This window comes from Hemiscyllium ocellatum, chromosome 20 (assembly GCF_020745735.1).
Source record: "Hemiscyllium ocellatum isolate sHemOce1 chromosome 20, sHemOce1.pat.X.cur, whole genome shotgun sequence".
NCBI classification, from domain to species: domain Eukaryota; kingdom Metazoa; phylum Chordata; class Chondrichthyes; order Orectolobiformes; family Hemiscylliidae; genus Hemiscyllium; species Hemiscyllium ocellatum.
In genome coordinates, this window is record NC_083420.1 from 38,302,497 (window position 1) to 38,325,047 (window position 22,551).

Here is a 22,551-nt window from a genome sequence, read left to right on the forward strand (position 1 = left end):
GGCGCCTGACTCTCTCACCCCTCACGACATCCCGAGTCGCGCGGGCCAGCCACTGCGCATGCGCCGCCGGTCTCGCGCGGGCCAGCCAATCAGCCGGCTGAGCCGGTCACCATGGAGACCGTTTGAGTGACATCGTCCACATTTCCGGTACGGCCTCCCTGCCCCGATTCATTGACATGTGAGGGGACCTCAGCTGGTAAGGAACAACAGGGCAGTGATGGCGCCTGGGGATGGGGGAAGAGGGACACATGGGAGGAGTGGGTGGAGACGGTGTGGGGTAGGATTTGTTGGGATGTGGGCAGAGCGGTCAGCGGATGGGCTGAGATGGAATAGAATTGCCTACCTCAGAGGATGGTTTGGAGACTACCTCAGAGGGTCAGTCCAGATCTCAAGTGCCTCACGAAATGAAAGGGTAAGGAAAGAAGGTGAGAGAGTGGTATTGAAGTCCAGGGTTGGCCAAGATAGACTGGGAAAAATGAGCCACAGAATCATCTGAGGAAGGGTCACCTGAGCCGAAACTTTACCTCTTGATTTCTGTCCTCAGAGGCTGCCAGACCTGCTGAGCTTTTCCAGCAATTTCTGCTTTTGATTTCAACCTTGTGTTTTTTTTCGCGTGTGGAGGGAAAGTTAGCGGGCAGGATGCAGATCTGGAGGTAAAAACAATGACTGCAGATGCCGGAAACCAGATTCTGGATCAGTGGTGCTGGAAGAGCACAGCAGTTCAGGCAGCATCCAAGGAGCAGCGAAATCGACGTTTCGGGCAAAAGCCCTTCATCAGGAATAAGGGCAAGGATGCCTTGAGTTGGCAGATAAGTGGATGGAAGAAGGTGGGGATGAGGAAAATGGGAGTCAGAGGGACAAATAAGCAACAGATGAGAAGTAGGGCAAGAGTTTTTTTTTCTGAAAAGTGGGCTTTGCTGACCAGCAAGCATTCATTGCTTATGCCTAATTCTTCTTTGGAAGGTGGTGGTGAGTTGCCTTTTTAGACCATGGTGGTGTACGCAGTGTAGATACACCCACAGTATTGTTAGCAAGGAAGTTGCAAAACTTATCCAGCAATGGTGAAGGAAAGGAGATGTAGTTTTAAGTCTGGGCAGTGTGGAACTGGGGAGGGAACTTGCAGGTAAAAGTATTCTCTTGCACTTTCTATCGTTGTCCCTCTAGGTTGTGGAATTCACGGGTCAGGAGATGTTGCTGAAGGAGCTTTGGTGAGTTGCTCATTGCATCTGTAGATGATACATATTACTGCACATGTCAGTGTTGAAAATATTTAAGGTTTGCTTTGTCCCAGATGGTGTTGAGCTTCTTAAGTGTTGTTGGAGCAGCACTTACCAGGCAATTGTAGAGTGTCAGACTCTTGGCGTGCATCTCGTAGATTGTGGACACGCTTTGGAGTGGACACACGATAAGTTACATGCCACAGAATTTCACCCTTGACCTGATCATATACCTAGAATGTTTATACGATGGTCCCCTTAAGTTTCTGGTCAATGGTAATACTCAGGTTGTTGATGATAGCATTTGTAACATTAAGGAAGTAACTAAGTTAGTGAAATTATGGTATTGATTACTTTGAAACTTAATTAATAAAAATAAAATCTACAGCATTTGAAAAAGTATCAAGGAGCAAGTGAGCAAACACTGTAAAGCAGCACAGAACTCATCAGGAACTTGAAAGCCTGTTGAAGAATAGCCAAACACCTGTAACACATACCAGAATGACTACAGGTAAACCACAAGCATTCATAAAAAGACAGTTGTAGAGAAAAGCTCTTCAGCTCAATAGCCCTGAAAATTTCTAATTTTCTGCATTCAAAATAATGGTTTTGGTTCTTTAACCTCCGGTAGAATCACTGCTTAGCCATGCCAATGTATCCCCAAGCTAGGTATACTTGCATGAACATGTATATTCTCCAGGGTATGCGATATTTGCTCCATATTATTCAAATATAAACCTTCGGGTGATTTTCTACGAGCTTGTCTGTAGACACATGAAACGTATTGAGAGTTTCTGTGTGTCAGCCATCGAGCTAACGCGACCTGTTAAGCTCCAGTATGGTTGCACATAGATCATAGTGCAACTCCTAGCAGTCCTCGTATTTAATGCTTCAGCTGATTATACAGAGCATACAGTATGGAATTTCTTAAAGATAGTTGAAGTGAATGTATTATCATTTATCTAAAACCATGTTTTGATAATTTGGAACAACACAAAATTAATGATGGATAATTGGATAATTTCAAATGATATAGACTGAAATGATAATTCCAGCACAGGTTTCTAGCTCAGCTATTCATGACTTAATCTCTCTCTTGTCTCTGTTTCTAATTTATAATGGAAAATACACCTTGTGAATCATCAGTCCCAATCTTTGAAGGTTCTAATAAAATGCAACAGTAAATCAACAATTTTGATCTGGTTTGTTCTGTCTCTCAGGTGCTGACTTTCAAGAACTGAACAAATCCTGGCCTTGACACTGAGTCATATTTTGGGCACGGAGATGGATTTCCTTATTCTGTTTCTCATTTACTTGGCTGTTTGTCTCTTCTGCATGGTGGTTGCCATCAAATTTTCAAGACAAAGTCAGGAATGTTTCGCAAGGATCTCGCACTACATCACTCTGGTAACTGCAGTTTATTAGGAATTGTGTTTCCTTTCCAGGTCAGATTTGAACCAGCTGATCTCATCAACAGGAGCCAAAGTGCGAAATCTGGGCTGACCATTCCCAGAACTGGTAAAAGGGAAAACAACAAGGGTTCCTGGCACTGATCACAATCAAGTGACCTATGCTGGAAAGTAAAAAAGATAAGAATTGTTGGAAGTACTTAGCAGGGCTGGCAGCATCTGTGGAGAAACAAAGTTAACATTTCAGGTTGATAATGTTTGCTCATAATTCATAAAATTGACTGCTTGGCTGTGACTAAATACTTGCTGAATTGAAATAAACATTTTGAAACGGTGAATAGAGATTTAGTAGGATTGTAGGTAGTAGACTGAACTGTTGTGAGATGCAGTCAGTTGTTGCTTATGGACCAAACAGCAGAAATTCTTCGGAAAACGAGTGCAGTTTTATTTTTCAGTTGGATCCCATTCTGCAGTTTGCCTGTGGGCAGATTTTCTTTTGGGTATAGATAGTGTTGATGTACTTTATTTTCCTGTAACTCTTCTTTTTCTGTCTGTTGTATTTGTCATTCATTTCTTCCATTCAATTCTTATGATTCTGCTCCAGTTATGGAGCCTGATGCAATCGCTATTATTGAAGGTGAACAGGATAAGTAAAACATAATGCAGCACAGAAACAAGACATTTAGTCCAACTGGCTAATGCTGTCCTAATGCCCCATAACAGCCTCATTATTCAGCACATTATGCTATTGGAATTCAATAGGCTTTGATTCCTTTCTTCCCTTGACGTTTTTTATCTAGATTCCCCTGGATGTATCTATCCTATTTGCCTCAACTCCATTTAATAGTGAGTTTCTAATGATAACGACTTCTGAGTAATAAAGCTTCTCCTGAATTTCTTGTTGGATTTATTGATGATTGCCATATATTATAGTCCATCTTCTAGAATTGTGTGAAGTTAAACAAAAGATTTCAGAAAAATATCAAAATCTGCGCAGAAGAGTTACGACAATGGAATGCACACAGCCTCTCAGACTTCCTTTTATATTCTACAATATTGATTGTAACAGACTGTGCACAGAGTGAACATTTGGGGAATAAGATCCTGAATCAACTAAAGCAATTTGATTCTCTTGGTTTGCATGAGAAGATCCCTTACTCAGCCTCCTGCATGTTGCTCTTATCATCCCGCTTCCCCATCTCAGTCAAAGCAAAACGCTCAGAGACACAATATAGTTTTACCTCCTTCATCTTTATTCCAGGCCCTGGAGGGAGAGAGAATGATTGCCCATGTGCACAGGGACATGAGTTCACTGTCTTCTCTGAACTATACAGTCATTTTACAGGGAGAAGCATCAAGATAAGGCAACATACATATTAATTGGGTGACCATTACAACCTTCTAGGAGAAAGTGAGGACTGCAGATGCTGGAGAGCTGAAAATGTGTTGCTGGAAAAGCGCAGAAGGTCAGGCAGTGTCCAAGGAGCAGGAGAATTGATGTTTCGGGCATGAGCCCTTCTTCAGGAATGAGGAAAGTGTGCCAAGCAGGCTAAGATAAAAGGTAGGGAGGAGGGACTTGGGGGAGGGGTATTGGAAATGCGATAGGTGGAAGGAGGTTAAGGTGAGGGTGATAGGCCGGAGTGGGGGTGGGGGCGGAGAGGTTAGGAAGGAGATTGCAGGCCACATCGGGTGCAGTGGATGCAGTAAAGGCGGCCGATGTGGCCTCCTCTATACTGGGGAGACAGGCCGCCTACTTGCGGAACGTTTCAGAGAACACCTCTGGGACACTTGGACCAACCAACTCAACCACCCCGTGGCTCAACACTTCAACTCCCCCTCCCACTCCACCAAGGACATGCAGATCTTTGGACTCCTCCATCGCCAGACCATAGCAACACGACGGCTGGAGGAAGAGCGCCTCATCTTCCGCCTAGGAACCCTCCAACCACAAGGGATGAACTCAGATTTCTCCAGTTTCCTCATTTCTCCTCCCCCCACCTTGTCTCAGTCCCAACCCTCGAACTCAGCACCACCTTCCTAAACTGTAATCTTCTTCCTGACCTCTCCGCCCCCACCCCCACTCCAGCCTATCACCCTCACCTTAATCTCCTTCCACCTATCGCATTTCCAACGCCCCTCCCCCAAGTCCCTCCTCCCTACCTTTTATCTTAGTCTGCTTGGCACACTTTCCTCATTCCTGAAGAAGGGCTCATGCCCGAAACGTCAATTGTCCTGCTCCTTAGATGCTGCCTGATCATTACAATCAATGGGTATTAATAGCAGAGACCAAGCCCTTTACTATTGTACAATGAATGTTCTTAACCTTGTTAATTGCATTCATACAATGGATACTTTTCCCCTTGTTAGCTGACCTTGCATACTGAATGCTTCCAATATTGTTAAAAGGCTCTACATAATGATTACTTTTCCACCTTGTTAACCATTACCCTTGCCTCCAGCATGCCATCGTTAGTTGTAAGTGCTTACCTGATCTGAGTCATGCTCAGCTGAACCTCTTGTTTCACAAAACTCAGGACTTAACTCTTTCCCTGCCTGCTTCTCCCTATGCACATTCTCATTCCCTCCTTTTATCATTTCATGATAACCACCCAGATGGCACTACCAGCTTTCACAAGACTCTAACAGCCAATATTTAAGTAACTTATTGACACACAACACACAATGATTATAACAACAAAAATTACTAATCCTTTACAGTAGTTAAAATTTGAAGAATCTTCCTATATGGAAAAAAGGTTCACCAGTAAAGTTCTTAAATCCACAGTCCTTTGTGACCACTCCATGCCCTCCAAGTCGAGTGGAAATGAGCCAGTTCTCCAAAATCCCTTTAGTAAAATCCCACCTGGAAACAAAATTCAGTCTGTTCTTGCATCACTCCTTGGGGAAATCTGATTTTTGGGTAAGGGCAGTTAAGTGCTTCACAAAACTGATGAGACTTCCGACCTTACAGAGGTGTTTCATATAGAGGATACCAGCAGACCTGTGTGCAGTGCAGCAGCTACAACTGCAGCTACAGCAGCAGGCTTGGTGAATGCAGCATTCTTTGTTGATTCTGCTCCCACTCTGCTGTTCAAATGTAACAAAGCCAACTGGCTGTTGTGATGTTGCTTGATCAGTGAACCTTACATTATTGAAAGTGATTAAGCTCATGTGGTTTAAAGTCTATAGGAAGGCCACTGACAAAAAGTGTACAGACCCCCTCTTCACTGTTGCTAGCTTCTTCACTCTTCATGCTCATGACTGGGAAGCTGATTGAATCCATTGGATCAGGTTGTGGAGGGGTGGGCAGTGGTCTGAAGGCATGCTTTACCTGTGAATGGAGAAACTGTAGAGACGATGTTAACTGCTGAAAGTATCTTTGTATTTCCTCTCTCATTCCGTCCCTGCCAAGGTGGTTATCAGTATGAAGACAGTCACACATTTAACTACACTAAATTGTGCCTGCCTATTTCAACATTCTTTGAATTCTTAAAGTCTGTTACTCTGTTCACTATTTATGACATTATCAAGTTTTATACTATCCATAAACTTCTAAACTGCCGAAACAATTCAGTCAATTATAAACAACAATCAGTGGTCCTAAAATCAAACCCTCGGGCACCTCATTCAGGTTATTCAAAAGTTATTTTCCTCTAACAAAGTGCTACTTGGCTAATGTGAAACCTATCGGGAAAAATATTTCCAAAATCTAGAACAGCAAAAAAAAACATTTCCTGTGCTTTAGTACTTGAAGGGACAGTTTCAGTTCAGATTTAAATCTCAAATATTCATGGGAAACAAATGCTGAATATTTTAAAATATGTTCTCCAAATGAAACTTCCCAAATAAAACAGTCAAAATTACAGTAGCAACTTTGGTACAGATCAACATTCTTTGAATTTGCAATATGAAAGGGGCCAATGAAGTCTTAACAATAATTAACAGAACTGAAACAGCTCAGCTTCAAGTTCTAATATTCTCTAAAGTCTTAAAACATCAAACTCAAAATGCACTCTTCTTTTTGTGAACAGTCTGCATTGAAAACATAGCAGCAAAGATATTATAATACAATACTCTGATCTGGTTAAAGCATGACCATTGACCCAACTGTTCCTTTTTAAACAGGTACTGTAGAATTTCAAACACAGCTCAAAGCACTCAATCAATTTGTTTCAAGGTTACACATTTGATCATTTTAAGAAGGACGTAATGTTGTACAATTTCAATGTAAAAACAAAATCTGCCCCACTACACAGCCCACAAAACACATTGAATTGAGATCCTGATTCAAACAAGGCAAAACAGTTACTTAAAAGGAACCAATATTTTAACAAACCAAACTGTTTAAACATCAAATACACTCAGCATGGCGCAATTTACATTGAAACTTTCCTTTTTCAACCCAAGTATTAGTACAACCTTAGTTTCAGTGTTTCTTTTTTTTTCCTCCTCTCACTGAAGTAACACTTATAAAAAGAGAAGGTCCTCGCAGCTCACCACATGGTGCTGCAATCCAAGCCACTCTCTTTTCCCCCCCAGGACAAAGACTCACAGAGCCTCAAATTTCGCCACTAGGAGACTTTAATCCCTTTCTCACTTTACTTCTCACTGGGGCTCGAACCCCAAGTAAACACTGAGAACCCGAATCCAACTTAAACACAGAGAACCCGAACCCCAGTTAAACACAGAGAGCTGGAACCTCATTCAAACACAGAGAGCTCGAACCTCGCTTAAACACAGAGTGCTTGCACCTTGCTTAAACACTTGCAGCTCGAACCCCAGCGCAGCATAGAGGACTTGAACGTCAATTACCCACCCAGGGTACTTGAACCACAATCACACACACCCCAGGGGAGTCAAACCTCAATTACCCACCCAGGGGACCGAACTCCAGTATGGAGTTATACAATGAATGTTCTTAACCTTGTTAACTGGTTTCATACAATGGATACTTTCCTTCTTGTTAGCTGACCTTGCATTCTGAATTCTTCCAATATTGTTAAATGGCTTAACATACTGACTGTTTTTCCACTTTGTTAATCCATTACCCTTGACTCCAGAACCCCATTGTTAACTGTAAGTTCTTAACTGATCTGAGTCATGCTCAGCTGAACCTCTTCTTTCACAAAACTTAACTCTTTCCCTGCCTCCTTCTATCCTCTACACATTCTCACTCTCTAAACAGCTTAAAATTTTGGTATCTGGTCAAAATCCCAACTGGATTTTTTTTATATATGTGTTCATGGGATGTAGAGTCATATTGCCTATCCCAGTTTGCCCTTTTGAAAGTAATAAGCCGTGTCTTGAACTGCTGCAGTCTTTGTAGTATAGCCATATCTATATTTTTGTTGGATACGGAGTCTCAGGATTTTGTCTCATTGGTGATCCATGATTGACAGCATATTGCGAAGTCTGGATGTTCTATCACCTTGGAAAACAACTTCCATACTCTCCTGTTTTTGTTCACCTGCTACTGTTGCCCTTCAAGGCAGCAGAGGTCACGGGTTTAAATGGTAAGCTCAGTGCTGCATCAATGAAGCTTTCCTATACTTCTCATTGGAGTGGCTCAGTCACACGGCTTACTGAAAAGAGTAAAGTGAGGAATAAGCCTGGCCTTGAGATTACACATTGTGGTGGAATATAATTCAGCTTTTGATGGCCCACTGTGCCTCAGGGATACATAGTTTGAACAGCCAGATTCTTCTGATGCTATCTCATTTGGCATAAGGTTCTTGCTACATGACACAAAGGAATGTCCTCCAGTATGAAGACAGAACTTTGACTTCATGAGGACTGTGCTGTGATCATTCCTAGAATGTTGTCATGGACAAATCCATCTGTAACAAATAGATTGGTGAAGCCAAGGGTTTTCCCTCCTTGTTAGTTCACAATAATCAGTGGTGAAATAATTATTTTGTAACTCAACAAATAAAGAATGATTTGTGCAAAAGATGGACTGGGGTAGTAATAGTGGAATACAAATAAATCATAGACTTTGAAAAAGTATTTTATAACTGTCTTCGCAGGGTTGAAGTTCTGAAAAGCAGAGTTAAAAGGGATAGAGGAATTTAACACACTTACTAAACATAGAGAAAAAGTATTATGTAAATTAATTGGCCAACAAATCTCTGGACCTGATCATCTGCAAGTCCCTTCTCTCTCTCTCACGCCTGTTTTCTTTCTATCATTAAAAGGTGATTGGACCAGTGATTCCTCGATGGTTACAGTTAGCAGTGCAGCTTACTTTACATAGGTTCGTCCACCAGAGGTAAGTGAGGACATTCTGAAATCATCTGCACATATCTATCCTCGATCAGTATGTCTCAGCTGGCAGTGAATTACAATCTGCTTATTGCAGTACTACAGTCAGTTGAGGCTATGGATGACTCTGGTTGGTTGAATCAGTTGAGTATCATATTTAAGAATTTTATACATTTTCATCACATCCTCCACTCACCGCACCTAATGAATAGTTTTCCAATGAGTTACTTCAATGAATAATGCCAACTGTGGGCAAGTTAATAGAACTCACCTCTAAATCACAGAATTGAATTCAAATTCCACACTGGAGCTTGAGTGAAAATGCATGGCTTACACTCCAGTGTGGCACTGAAGGAGTGCTGCATGATCTTTTGATAAAGTCATTAAATCAAAGTCCTACCCGCTTGATGGTTGTAAAGATTCCATAACACTACTTTGAAAAAGAGCAAGTAAGTTAACCCCAGTGCTTGGCTAATAGAGAGTCGTGAACATAGCGTAGTTCATCACGCAAACCAGCCTCCCAGCTATTGACTTCATCTGTACTTCTCGTGGCATGAGGAAAGCAACCAACATAATCAAAGCCCCCTCTCTCCCAGTTATACCTTCTTCCACCCTCTCCCATTGGGCAGAAGAGAAAGAAGTTTGAGTACACTTACAAACAGATTCAAGAACAGCTTCTTCCCCACTGGTATCAGACTTTTAAATGGAGCTCTTTAATGTTAATTTTAAACTCTCTACACCTTCTCAGTAGCTGTAACACTGTATCCTACACTCTATTCTGTTAGCATGATGCATTTGTATAGTATGATCTGCCTGTAAAGCATGTAAGACTTTTCACAGTATCTTGGTACATGTGACAGTAATAAATCAAATCAAATCAATACTTATCCCTTAATCAATATCCTAAATATAAATAACCAAGTCATTATCAAATTAACATTTGCGCAACTTTGTTGTACATAGATTGATAGTTATGTTTCCTACCTAATTGTCTCTGTACTTTGGAGTGACATTATTGTAAAGTGATTTGAGATGTCAAATGTATATGAAATGCACTACATAAATGCAAATGTTTATTTTTCAAGCTTCTCATTCTAGTTGTAGTCTCTCATTGTTTCATGCCATTTAATCTGTGTTACACCTTTTTCATGTTCCAGTATTATTTCATTGATGTGCACTATTCCCACAGTGGTCAAACCAATACATGCAGACATTCCTCATTACCCACTTAATTTTATATTCATGAACCTATCTATACAAGCCAGGATATCATTTTGGCTTTGTGGCTTTGCACTTAGTATCCCATTGAGAATTTCAACATGAAAAATCTAATTGTACTCTGTTCAAAAATGTGCTTTATTTCAATTATTTGCAACATAGCTACCCACTTTCTTAAAGTTCCTGCATTTTGCTTCACAGTTTGCCACAATCACTAATCTTGCAAATGTTGTCAAATGTTTGTTTTCCTCACGGCATCTCTATTTATTGAAAACATTAAGCCTTGACAAAAATACCTGTGTTTCTGGAATTCTGGTCAAAACTCCTTATTGGTTTGCATATAGAAGTGTCCACAAGGAGTTCAAGAATTTTTGAACAAATAGGTTCGCACAATGTAAAAGAAGGATCACCTTGAGCAGAATTCTAATTGGTAGTTCTTTATGAATACAGGAATCCTTTGGCTTTAGAAGGATTGTGATAACCTGTATAAGGCCCATGGGGAATCACTAATTAATCTCCTTGTAGAACTCGTGGAGGAATGAGTCTGCAGAATTGTCTGCCCCAGGCTGGGACTAACCTATACATGCCATGAGTGTTTTGGTGTTCAGCAATAAATGATTTTCCTTTCCACTCAAGCTTCCTGAATAACTGCGAAGCACAATGAAGCAAATCAAGATTCTGATATTTCACTCGTTTCTTCTTTTGACAGGAACTCCTTTTTCCTGGTTTTGCACCTTCTTTTAGAAGTAGCTGTGTATGGAGAATATTCATGGGAAGTGTATCCTTACTGCATGGAACTGGGATTCGGACATAGTATCTTGCTGCTGCCTTACATCCTGCTGCTCGGGAAGATGTACTTTTTCTATCTATGCTGCTCCAGAGACCCTGGTAAGAGAGACTGTTAAAGCAACTAGGAAGACAGATGTGTCAAGTAACTCTGCTGTCACCTTTTTTAGCAAACCAAGACCAGTTTTCACTGGCTGCGGTGGCTCAGTTGGTAGCAGTCATGCCACTGAGTCAAGGATTGTGCATTCAAATTCTATTTGAAACTTGGGCTGACATTTCAGCTACACGGTTAGTAGTGCCGTCCTTCAGATGAGACCAAAGTCTCATATGACCTCTCAGCTGGACATAAAGGATCTCACAACATTATTTTGAAAAAGAGCAAGGGATTCTCTCCTCATATCCTGGTCAATGTTTATCCTTTAAACAGCATTACTGAAGGTTTCCTAGTCATATTCCCATTCATGTTTGTGGGACCTTGCTGTGTTAATTGGCTGCCATGTCACCAACCTCATAAAAGTAACTGCACTCCGAGAAGTATTAAAATTGGTCGCAGTGCATGAAAGGAATATAGAAACGGGAATCTTTTAAGACAATTTCTCGGCCTGCCTTTTGTATCTGTAAAACAATTAGATTGTACATGAGTACAATGTACAAATTAAACATCACCTTCTGAAGATGAATCATATGAGACTCGATGTAAACTCTGCAGTCTCTCCACGGATTGCTGCCATACTTGCTGAATCTCTCTATCATTTTCTGTGTTTGTTTCTGATATCCAGCATCTATAGTATATTGCTTTTATTCCAGTGAAATATGATTGCAATGTTATATTTGCTATTTATTTAAAATTCTCCAGAGTAGAGACTGTACATTGAGCTCGATCGGTTCCGGGAACTTCCTACAGAAAAGCTACCTGATATTGCCAATCTCGCCCTGGCTGCCAGATGGAGCCAGCAGGCACCAACCTCGTGCTTCCCTGAAGAAAGGAGCAGCTGGTTATTCTGAACACACAGCTACCCTCAACAGCCTGGGCAAAGTCAGGGAGTTACAGGCATTATATTATAAATTAGGTCAAACAAAGTAACAATTGATGCTGGATGTCTGAAATTAAAAACAAAATCCTGGAAATACTGAACAGGTTAGGCAGCATCAGTGGGAAGAGAAACAGAGTTTAGGCCACTGATCTTCCACAAGAAGTAAGTTTTGATTTGTGACAATAATTGCCTTGATTTATTCACGGAATCTGGAGCAATTGATCATTATTTTTGAGCTCAATTTGAATTTTTTGGTTGATTCTTTTAGGTACGATTTCTCCATCAAACCATAAGCAGCTGCTGAAGGTGTACACGTATGATGGAATTTTGTATCATCAGGCCCACATCTGCCCTACGTGTGAACTTGCAAAGCCTGCAAGGTCAAAGCACTGCCGTAAGAAATTCACAACACTTTGGGAAAACAGTTCAATTCGGATTTTTGCTGTGTACTTGCACATGTCTTGTTTGCTTTCTCCTACCACAGGCATGAGTTCTGCTCTCTAGCCAAGGAACACGCATGGCCAGTCAGGTCTTAAAAATGTGAGAGACGTCTGACAGTTTGGATCGGCAGTCTCATTATTGCAAACCGAGGCCACTGATCTTTGAAAAAAAATTCACAAGATTGAGTGAAGTTGCAGGAATTCCTCTTTTTAAACAATGTATAAAACATGCAAATATTTAAAAAGCTTAGTTTCAGATTGGAAATGGTTGAACACAGTGGACAGGACCGTCAGTGTAGTGGTGGGAAAGCAACATCCTTTTGTATTTTGCACCTTTGAACCAAAGGAGTCAAAAAATGCAACTGATCTACTAATGACTCGTAATATATATATTAACAAACAGATCCCTCATGGCTCACAGAGGAACCTCGATTATCCGAACGAGGGGGCACTTTTACTTTCAGATAATTGATTCAATGCCTCTCATCTGAGTTTTCATGAAGTTTCATTTCTCCTTGCTCTGCCTGCCTTGCTCCCTCTCTCTGACTCAGGGTTTGTTACTGAGCAGACACACACTTGTGTGTAAGGAACCTGCACTGCTGCTGAAGCCTCCTTTCACCCCCCCTCGTCTGTTCAATGGGATTGACACAGCGAGCAGTTGCTAAATTCACTCCTCATTCAGGAGACTAGGCAGCAGCACATCGTGAACAAGTCCCCGCCCCCATATACACCCCCCACCCCCACCCCACCATCTGTGAAATGCCACCCCTCACTCGCCATCCAACCAGCCGTCCGGGGAGTGGGACTGGGCACCAACACCAACTGCACACACAGCCACACACACAACTTTTTACTGCAATCTTTTGACAACTTCCACCTTTGCCCTGTACTGGACAATGTTGGAGAGATTATCTGGGGAATCGGCGTTTAGGGTACACCCTGTGTAAAACTCCAGGGAAAGTGTAGGGGGAGAGAGAGAGGGCGGGATGTCAGTCATTCGGAGACAGTGCCTGGGCTCCCATCCATGTCCAGGACTGTTCTCGGCTGCATTTCAGTAAACTGTGTTCATTTTTAATCATTGTAAACAAAAAATGTGGTCAGTGTTGGAAACACCTCTTTGATGTAATGTTTCTTTCGGGACCTTGAGATCTTCTTCAGATTGTCCTTATTTTAAGTGGTATTTACAGAACTGCAACAAGAGAAGGTTTTATTCCTCCCGTGTGTGCTGGATATTAGAAGCATAAAGACCCCTGTACAGGGGGTATTAGAAGTACAAGGACCACACAGTCATCTGGTAATGGTTTCCTCTTCCCTCAGGTGTGTGTAACCGGTGCGTCCATCGATTTGACCACCATTGTGTCTGGGTGAATAACTGCATTGGGGCATTAAATATACGCTACTTCCTGTTGTACCTGGTGACGCTGTCTGGAATGGCTGCTGCAGTGGGAACAGTGACTGTAAGGTTCCTTGTCCAGGTGGCGCTGCTGTCCAACTTGCATCAGGCGATGTATGTGAATGCTGATGGTGAACACGTGCCTGTCGGTATCCTGTATATAGTCCAGGTAGGGTTCTTCATAACTCTTTAATTCTGCAGAGGATCTGTTTTTTTTTTCAGGATTTTCCAAAACTGAACTGCTGTTGGATGAACTTCCAGAATCCTTGTACTATAAAAAGGTTGTTAGCTGCACAGAATGGGCAGAAAAGCCATATACAGAGGAACCTCGATTATCCGAATGAGATCGACGGGCTATTTTCTTGGTTAATTGATTATTCAATTAGTTAATTCAATGCCTCTCCTCTGGGGTTCAGAGTTTTCTGAGGTTTCCTTTGTCCTTCCTCTGCCTGCCTTGCACACTCTCTCTGTCTCAGGATTTGTTTCTGAGCAGAGACACACTTGTGTGTAAGGGACCTGCAGCATTGCTCAAGCCTCCCCCCCCCATCAGTTAATGGAATTGACACAGCGAGCACTTCCTGAGTTTGCTCCCCATTCAGGAGACTAGGCAGCAGCACAACAAGCACAAGCCCCTGCCCCATCTCCGTCAGCACCCGTGAGCCTCCCCCCGTCCTCACCCCCCTCTCAATGGCAGCCAGACGGGACACCAACAGTAAGATTGCTGTTTCCTTTGGTGGGGGGGGGGTGGCGACTCTCAAAATAGTGAGCACACACACACCTTTTTCCTGCAATGTTTTGACAGTTTCTACCTTTGCCCTGTACTGGACAATGTTGGAGAAATTATCTGGGGAATCGGGGTTTAGGGTACACTCCTGTGTACAACTCCAGGGAAAGTGTGGGGGGAAGAGAGAGAGGGCAGGAGGTCAGCTATTTGGAGACAGTGCCTGGACATCGACGTCTAGCACTGTTCTCGGCTGCATTTCAGTAAACTGAATTCATTATTAATCATTGTAAACAAATGAACGATCGATGTTGAAACACCTCTTTGATGTAATGTTTCTATCGGGACCTTGAGCTCTTCTTTGGATAATCTGAAATTCGGATAATTGATATTCGGATAATCGAGGTTCCTCTGTACTAGGAAACCGATTTTGGCCTGCAGGAGCAGAACTTCCTTTAAACAAAGTAAACTATCAATCAAATGTCAGAGATCATTTGAAAAGAATGGTCCATCTTTCCCTTACGCCCAGGGATCAAACTCTAAATGTCCTATTTTATTTTGTTTCAGAAACTTGTTTTTAACAAATAATTTCACTTGATCCTTCTTGTCACCAGCAGAACAATGAGGGACTTTGAGAAGCCTCAATTGTTTTCAAAGTTTAACATTGAACAATAAAACAATAGCAGTGAAGCATCATTTTACAGTAGTTAATAAACTCCCAGTTTCTCAATTAACAGTTTGTGAATAATGCAGAACATTGACACCAGCTTATCCAAATCCTTGTGTTTGGTCCACTTGCAACACAATCACATTTACTGATCGTTTGTTACATGCGCGTGGTAATTGAAATATATACTCACAAGATTAATTCCCTACAATTAATTCTCTACTAGGCCTCAAAACAATGCAATTCTTCATCTTCCTCAATCATCCTTTGTTCCAATAATCTACAAGCTTTTTCTAGCCCAGTGGTTGCTTAATTTATTTACTAATTATGTTAGTAAATACAGCTGCCTGCACTGAGTGTTACTCACGTGTCAGTTGTGAAATAATTAACTTTTGAACTGATCTGTTAAAGCCTCAAGTGAAAAATCCATAACCGTTTGGGTTAAAATTGCTGAGATGTGCTGAGCTCAGGTTCCACTCTGTTAACCAAGCTGTTACTGGAACACTGTATTGAGTCAGAAGATCTTTGGGCTCAAGTCTTATTCTAGAAACAAGAGTACAAAATCTAGATTGACACTTCACTGCTGTACTGAGACAGTGCAGCATGATCTAATAAGGCATTGAACCAAGGCCCTGTCTATCACAGGGGTGGTCATCCATGAACCCACAGCACAATTCAAACGGAGCATGGGAGTTTTCCTGGTGTCTGCCAAAAACTTCACCTGACCAGATTATCAAATTTTACTTGACCACTGTTTGGATTTTGCTGTAAGCAAATTGACTGCCTCAACTTCTACATCATAATCACAAAAATCCAAAATGATATGGCTTTTCTTGAAGGCATGAAAGGTGTGATATACAGGGAAAAAATTTTTTTTTAAAATTCAATTATGATGATAAATTTGAGGGTAAGAAACTGCATATAGGATGGGATGGTTCTTGTTGCTTACTGATGCTTTCTCTGATTCCATGTCCTTGATAACCAACAGATTGTCTCTTTTGCAGAAACTGTTCCTGACCTTTCCTCGGATCCTTTTCATGCTGGGCTTCACACTCCTCATCTTCTTTCTGCTGGCAGGTTATACTGCATTTCACTTCTATTTGCTGATGACCAATCAGACTTCAAATGAGTGGTACAAACATAAGAACAGTTGCCAGTGCCACATGGACAACAGCAGGCCAGACAAATGCCTGCAGGGTAACACCTATCATAGAGGATACCTCAGAAATGTGAAAGAAATCCTAAGCCCTGAGACACAACAGAAAAAAGTCAGATAACAGGGACAGAAGTGGACATTTGTACACTCTCAGAGAAAGTCTTCTGTTCAATTGTGAAATGGTTTGTAATTTTTTTAAATTGATGCTTTATACCACGTATTTTTTTACTGTCTGATTAACACATTAAAATTTAGAATGGGTTCATTACTCCTTGGTCTCATTGTTCCATTCTTTTGGGTAGGTTGTACAAGAGAGAACATCTTTGGCACTTGTGCAGGATTGGGGACTTTTTCGACAACATCCATGGCTGCCTCCAACTTGTGTTCAATTCTCCTAAGCTGCAAGGACTTAGGAGGAACACATTTTTGCTGCAAAAAGGTGAAAGAATCAGTTTAATTTTAACAAGAGTTTTGACACTGCTGCAGTGGATCTGAAGGTGCAAGACTTAAAAAGTGGCACAAATCATTTAAATGAAACCTAGACTGGGTGTGAACTGCAGAGTAGAGGAATGGTAGGATCGAGAAGCTGATGTGCGAATCTAGATGCATGCACAGAACAATGGCATTTAATGATATGCAGGAGAAATTTCAAGCAGCTGCCCCAGCTGGCTACACTCTACAATGGAGGGGGAGAGGAGAGGTTTCTGTTGAGACTGCCACACCTGAACGAGAAAGTGAAACAGGAAGAAAGGATTGACTAGTGTTAAGATTATAGTTGATGGTATTACCAGACAAGTGAGATCCCAGAATGAAATCTGACTTGATAGATGCTTTTAAGTTAATTAACATGGTGGTTAGTCATTGATATTCTCACAAGGTTACAGAACAAAACAAATTGCACAGTAGAAACTTTAAAAAAAACAAGCTATCTGAAATAATTCTGTTAAATATATTTAAAGTACAAAGCAAAACAAAGTTTCAGCTTGTTTCCCAAGACTGTCCATTATAGCGACTCAAGTCCAGAGAAATTACACCCTCTAACTCAACATCTCTAGCATTCCCTTTCACTGACTCTTTCCATATTCTTTACTGAGGATTCTGGAAAGTTTGATTAATCATTTTCACATCTACTGATGTGAACTTTTCACAAATTTGAGAGCCTAAACTTTCACCATTCTAGAAGATTTCTTCTGGCTTGAAGACTTCACAAATTAAATTGTTCTGCTGAGGTGACTGTTTTTCTGATGCTCTTAATCATCATCCTAGGAGAGAAACTAAACTTGGTTCTAAATTCTGTGCTGATGTCTGTTGAACTTAATTCAGGAAAACTTGTTGATTCTAAATTCTTCAGATTGGAAACCAGAGCTATTGGCCTACATTTTTACTCTTTCATAAATAAAACAGTATAAATATTTTTCCATTAACACTACAGGAGTCTATCATCATCTGCTTTCTTTCAAAATGTTGGATTTGAAGAATATTCTGGAAGGGCTTGTTCTTTTTTAAAAGAAAACCATTCACAGAAGTACAAAACACCTGTCTGCATTGATTTTGAAATCCAAACTCCAAAGATGATTGTGTGTGTGTGTGTATAAAAATTATACACCTTTCATCACACTAGCTGCAGTGTGAGGAGAGAGGAGGAAAACTGCATCAAAATTCAATGTGTGTTGAAAGAGACAATTTTTCTCCTTTATTCTTTGGAGCTATAAGCTGGTTAAACGTTGGACTGTAATAGAGGGAAAACAAAGAGGGCTTTGCAACTCAGTAAAAATCATATTCTTGAGCTGCGTGATGCCATATTGCTTTTTGAAACAGTGATAGTATTTGAGACTGAGCAGCATTGAGAATCTTAAGTTCAGGAAGTTCTGCCTGACAAGAGCCCTCTGATTGGTTCAGCTGCAGTGTGTTAAGCTACAAGTTTCAGAGCAGCAGAGAGAAACTCCAAGAGCCTATAGATAGAAAACATCCATCTCTTCCCCAACCCCCTCTCAGAGAAAAAAAACACAGAAAAAGTTTAAAAAGAGTTCTAAAACAAGAATGACCATCCTTTATGGACAAGTGCATCATACAAACTGTGAGAAAATTATTTTCCACCTTGTGGTCTGGACGTCTAATGGTTGGAACTTTGCTTACCCAGTCTAAATTCTTGTTCACTCATAGTACATCTGTTAAATTTAGGGTGTAGGTTTGCTCGCTGAGCTATAGGTTTGATATCCAGATGTCTCATCACCTGGCTAGGTAACATCATCAGTGGTGACCTCCAAGTGAAGTGAAGCTGGTGTCTCCTGCTTTCTATTTATATATTTGTCCTGGATGGAGTTCCTGGGGTTTGTGGTGATGTCATTTCCTGTTTGTTTTCTGAGGGGTTGATAGATGGTATCTAGATCTATGTGTTTGTTTATGGCGTTGTGATTGGAGTGCCAGGCCTCTAGGAATTCTCTGGCATGTCTTTGTTAGCCTGTCCCAGGGTAGATATGTTGTCCCAATCGAAATAGTGTTTTTTTTTCATTCGTGTGTAGGACTACGAGGGAGAGAGGGTCATGTCTTTTTGTGGCTAGCTGGTGTTTGTGTATCCTGGTGGCTAACTTTCTTCCTGTTTGTCCTATGTAGTTTTTGTGGCAGTCCTTGCATGGAATTTGTAGATGACGTTGGTTTTGTCCATGGGTTGTTCTGGGTCTTTTAAGTTTGTAAGTTTTTGTTTGATAGTGTTGGTGGGTTTGTGTGCGACTAGGATTCTGAGGGGTCTTAGTAGTCTGGCTGTCATTTCTGAAACTCCTTTGATGTATGGTAAGGTGGTTAGGGTTTCTGGCTGTGTTTGGTCTGCTTGTCATGGTTTGTTCTTGAAGAATCTGTGGACTGTATTTTTTGAGTATCCATTCTTCTTGAATACGTTGTATAGGTGGTTCTCCTCTATTTCCCGAAGTTCATCTGTGCTGCAGTGTGTGGTGGCTCATTGAAATAGTGTTCTGATACAGCTTCGTTTGTGTGTGTTGGGATGGTTGCTGGTGTTGTTAAAGTATTTGGTCAGTGTTTGTCGGTTTTCTGTATACGCAGGTTTGTAGTTCTCTGTTGTCCTTTCTTTCGACTGTGACGTCCAGGAATGCGAGTTTGTTGTTGGTTTCTTCATCCTTGATGAACTTTATGCCTGTGAGGGTGTTGTTGATGATGTTAAATGTCTCTTCTATCTTGTTTCGTTTTGAGATGATAAAGGTGTCTTCCACGTAGCAGTCCCAGATTTTTGGTTTGATGGTCGGTAGGGCTGTTTGATAGCTAGATTACTAAGACCTCTCTTAGTACACAAACCCACCAACCCTCTCAAACAGAACAACTGGTTACGTCACTGAACATATTAAAGAAATATCATTGTAGGGAGGAAGGTAAAGAGTAAATGTGTCAGGTGGTAAGAGCAATAGAGGAAAACCGGGTACTAAGAGGTGGAAAGAGAGGCTAAGACAGTTCACAAAGCAAATCTTGGACAATTTGACAAGCCTACTTAAATACTGGGATAGTTAGCCTATTTGCTTACTTCAAGGAAAGGCAATGGGAAAATTTAGGAAAGAAATTCAAGAAAATCTATAGAGATACACCTGAATGTACTAAGTTAGCCAAATATGATGTGGAAGTAGGGGGAACAGAATCAATAAAATAACATCCTTATTGGTTAAGCCCCTCCTCCCCCCCCAAAAAAGCTTAGATCAAAATGGAATCTCAGTGCATGCTAACAAGAAAATAACTTGATTGAATCTAGCCGAAGCAGTTCACCAGTGATGTTAGTCCCTGCACAATTACAGAAAAATAAATGCAATAATGATAACAGATTCCTGCCCACTTCCTTGGTTAGAAGATTGTATTGACAGGTTGTCAATGATTCATTGCTTTCAAAGATTGATCTATTTAAGGAATACTGGCAATTACCATTAATATCAAAATCTATCAACCTTTGTTATACCAGAGAGTCTAAGTTCTAAGGAGAGGCTTTGTTAGGCTGGGACTTGTTTCACTGAAGTGTAGGAGGATGATGGGTGATCTGGATTAAAGGTTTATAAAATCGTGAGGGGCACAGATGTAGTGAATAACAAAGGTATCTCACCAAGAGTAGGGGAGTTCAGAACTAGATGGCATATTTTTCAGGAGAAAGGCTTAAAAGGGACCTGAGGGGCAATATTTTCAGAGGATGGTTTGTATGTGGAATGAACTGCCAGAGAAGTGGTAGATGCAGGTACAGTTATAACATGTAAAAGGCATTTGGACAAGTACATGAATAGTAAAAGTTTAGAGGGATGTGAGCCAAATGCAAGCAATTGGGACTAGTTTGGTTTGGTTTGGGAATTAAGCAAGCATGGACGTGGTGGACCGAAAGGTCTGTTTCCATGTTGTATGATTCTATGACTCTATAAAACTGGTTAAATCAATGTCAAGTGATACCATTTGGGTTTGTGCTGACTGCAATACAAAAGAATTATGAATCAAGACATAGCTAAAGTGCCAAATGGTGTAGTTTATTTCAACAATGTTGTAATATACAGTTACACCTGGCAAGAACATAACAAATAGGAAACCTGTTTAACCCAACTGCAGTTAGCTATCTTAGTAATAAACCTTGAATTTGCAAAAGCAAGAGTGACTTATATAAGAAATATCATAGGCCAAGGCTAAGTGTTGCCAAGAACAACAAGTGAAGGCTTTGATTGAATTCCCTATTCCTAAAAGTGAGAAAACATGAGATTTCTGGGAATGTGTGGGTTTTATTGTAAATTTGTGCCTAATGTGAGATCAATATCAGTACCTTTAACAGATTTGCTTCAAAAACACAAAGGTGGTATGGTCAGCAGAGTACTAAGCAGCTTTGGAAAAGCTGAAGACAATCTCTGATGGCCACCTCTAATGTAATGAAAAGGTTTAAAATGACAATTGTTGCTAGTGACTGGTGGGTAAGTGTAGCCTTGTTGTAAGATGAAGAATTGGGAATAGAGAAGTTAGGAGTCACTTTTAAGAAATTCAAACAGTATTAAATACTGTAGAAAAGACTTGTATTATTATTGACTTTTCAACATTTTGAAGTTTATGTCTGTCATATTTACACACATACACTAATACAAACTGGTTCTAAGCCACTAGCTTTTGGAGAGAAATTTAAGACTCAAAAGGCAAGATTTCTCAAAAGGAATTTATTCATTCAACATGAATTGTTCACATTGCTGGAAAAGATAATAAATAGCTGACCCATTATCAAGATTATGCTGAAATAGTTTAAGAATCTGGGAAGCAAATAAAAATAATTTTTTTAAAGCCCGTATAAAGAATGAATGGATCTGAATGTATGTAATTTTTTTGTATTGTGTGTTTTTTTTTCTGGTAATAAAATGCATTTAAAAAGTGTTTTCTTTCCGTTAAGGTCAGAGTTATATGTAAGAGGCAATATTTTGTGGGGTGTGAGGTGGTGGGGATTATAAACTGAACTGCAAGTTGTACAGCTGTAACTGAAATATCAGGAGAGAGCCAAAGCCAGAGAGGGGGTGAATTTGAGCAACACCAAGAATCTTTCATGTTAAGGAAGTTCTGCCTTACAACAGTACTGATTGTCTAGATTGGAGTGGTGCTGGAAAAGCACAGCAGGTCAGGCAGCTTCCGAGAAACAGGAAAATCGATGTTTCGGGCAAAAGCCCTTCATCAGGAATAGAACCTGACTTGCTGCGCTTTTCCAGCACCACTCTAATCTAGACTGTGGTTTCCAGCATCTGCAGTCCTTGTTTTTACAACAGTACTGATTGGTTTAATTGCAGTGTTAGGGTAACAGAAAAAAGTACCTGCAGACAGAACACACCCATGATTAGAGAAAGAAAATCCGAATCAGCTTAAAAGAAAAAATTCTGAGTTCAAGAAAAGGTCTAAATCTACTTTACATTACAATAGCTGTTTTCTGTTCACAACAAAACCTGGCATTAATTTACTTTTGTCCTGACTAGCAGTCCAGCAAATTGGTCATTCTCATGGTCTCATTGGGATTCTATACATTTTGTGACACCTTGTCGAACAGTGAGTCATTATTCTTGGCACACTCTTCCCAGTTAAGTTGTAAGTTAAGTACACAACTCTTGTTTCCCATATGATAAACATGGTCTACTTGATTTCCCTAACGTTCATATCTGATTGATGACCTTGTATTTTTTTAAATTGATTGGCCTGGTGTAGCTGTGTCGTGGAATATATTGGGCACTTGGTCAAAGAAGAAATAAAGCACCCATG

The 22,551-nt window shown here is 40.7% G+C and overlaps 1 protein-coding gene across 3 annotated transcripts; it reads left to right on the forward strand.

The window, feature by feature from the left end:
* The first annotated feature begins 151 nt into the window (after positions 1 to 151).
* On the forward strand, positions 152 to 16,681 carry zdhhc4 (zinc finger DHHC-type palmitoyltransferase 4). 3 transcript variants are annotated; one of them, XR_009645766.1, is made up of 9 exons: positions 152 to 196; positions 1,165 to 1,208; positions 2,438 to 2,624; positions 8,821 to 8,894; positions 10,815 to 10,993; positions 12,194 to 12,319; positions 13,683 to 13,927; positions 16,151 to 16,484; positions 16,605 to 16,681. XR_009645766.1 is itself a non-coding variant. In XM_060840281.1 (8 exons), the coding sequence occupies exons 3-8, from the start codon at positions 2,502 to 2,504 to the stop codon at positions 16,421 to 16,423; spliced, it is 1,020 nt and encodes a 339-aa protein (XP_060696264.1). In that variant the 5' UTR covers positions 152 to 196; positions 1,165 to 1,208; positions 2,438 to 2,501; the 3' UTR covers positions 16,424 to 16,540. The 3 variants fall into 3 exon arrangements, 2 of the variants coding, with proteins under 2 accessions (XP_060696264.1, XP_060696265.1); XM_060840281.1 differs by lacking the exon at positions 16,605 to 16,681 and having other exon boundaries at positions 16,151 to 16,540; XM_060840282.1 differs by lacking the exons at positions 1,165 to 1,208; positions 16,605 to 16,681 and having other exon boundaries at positions 154 to 196; positions 16,151 to 16,540.
* Positions 16,682 to 22,551: the final 5,870 nt, after the last annotated feature.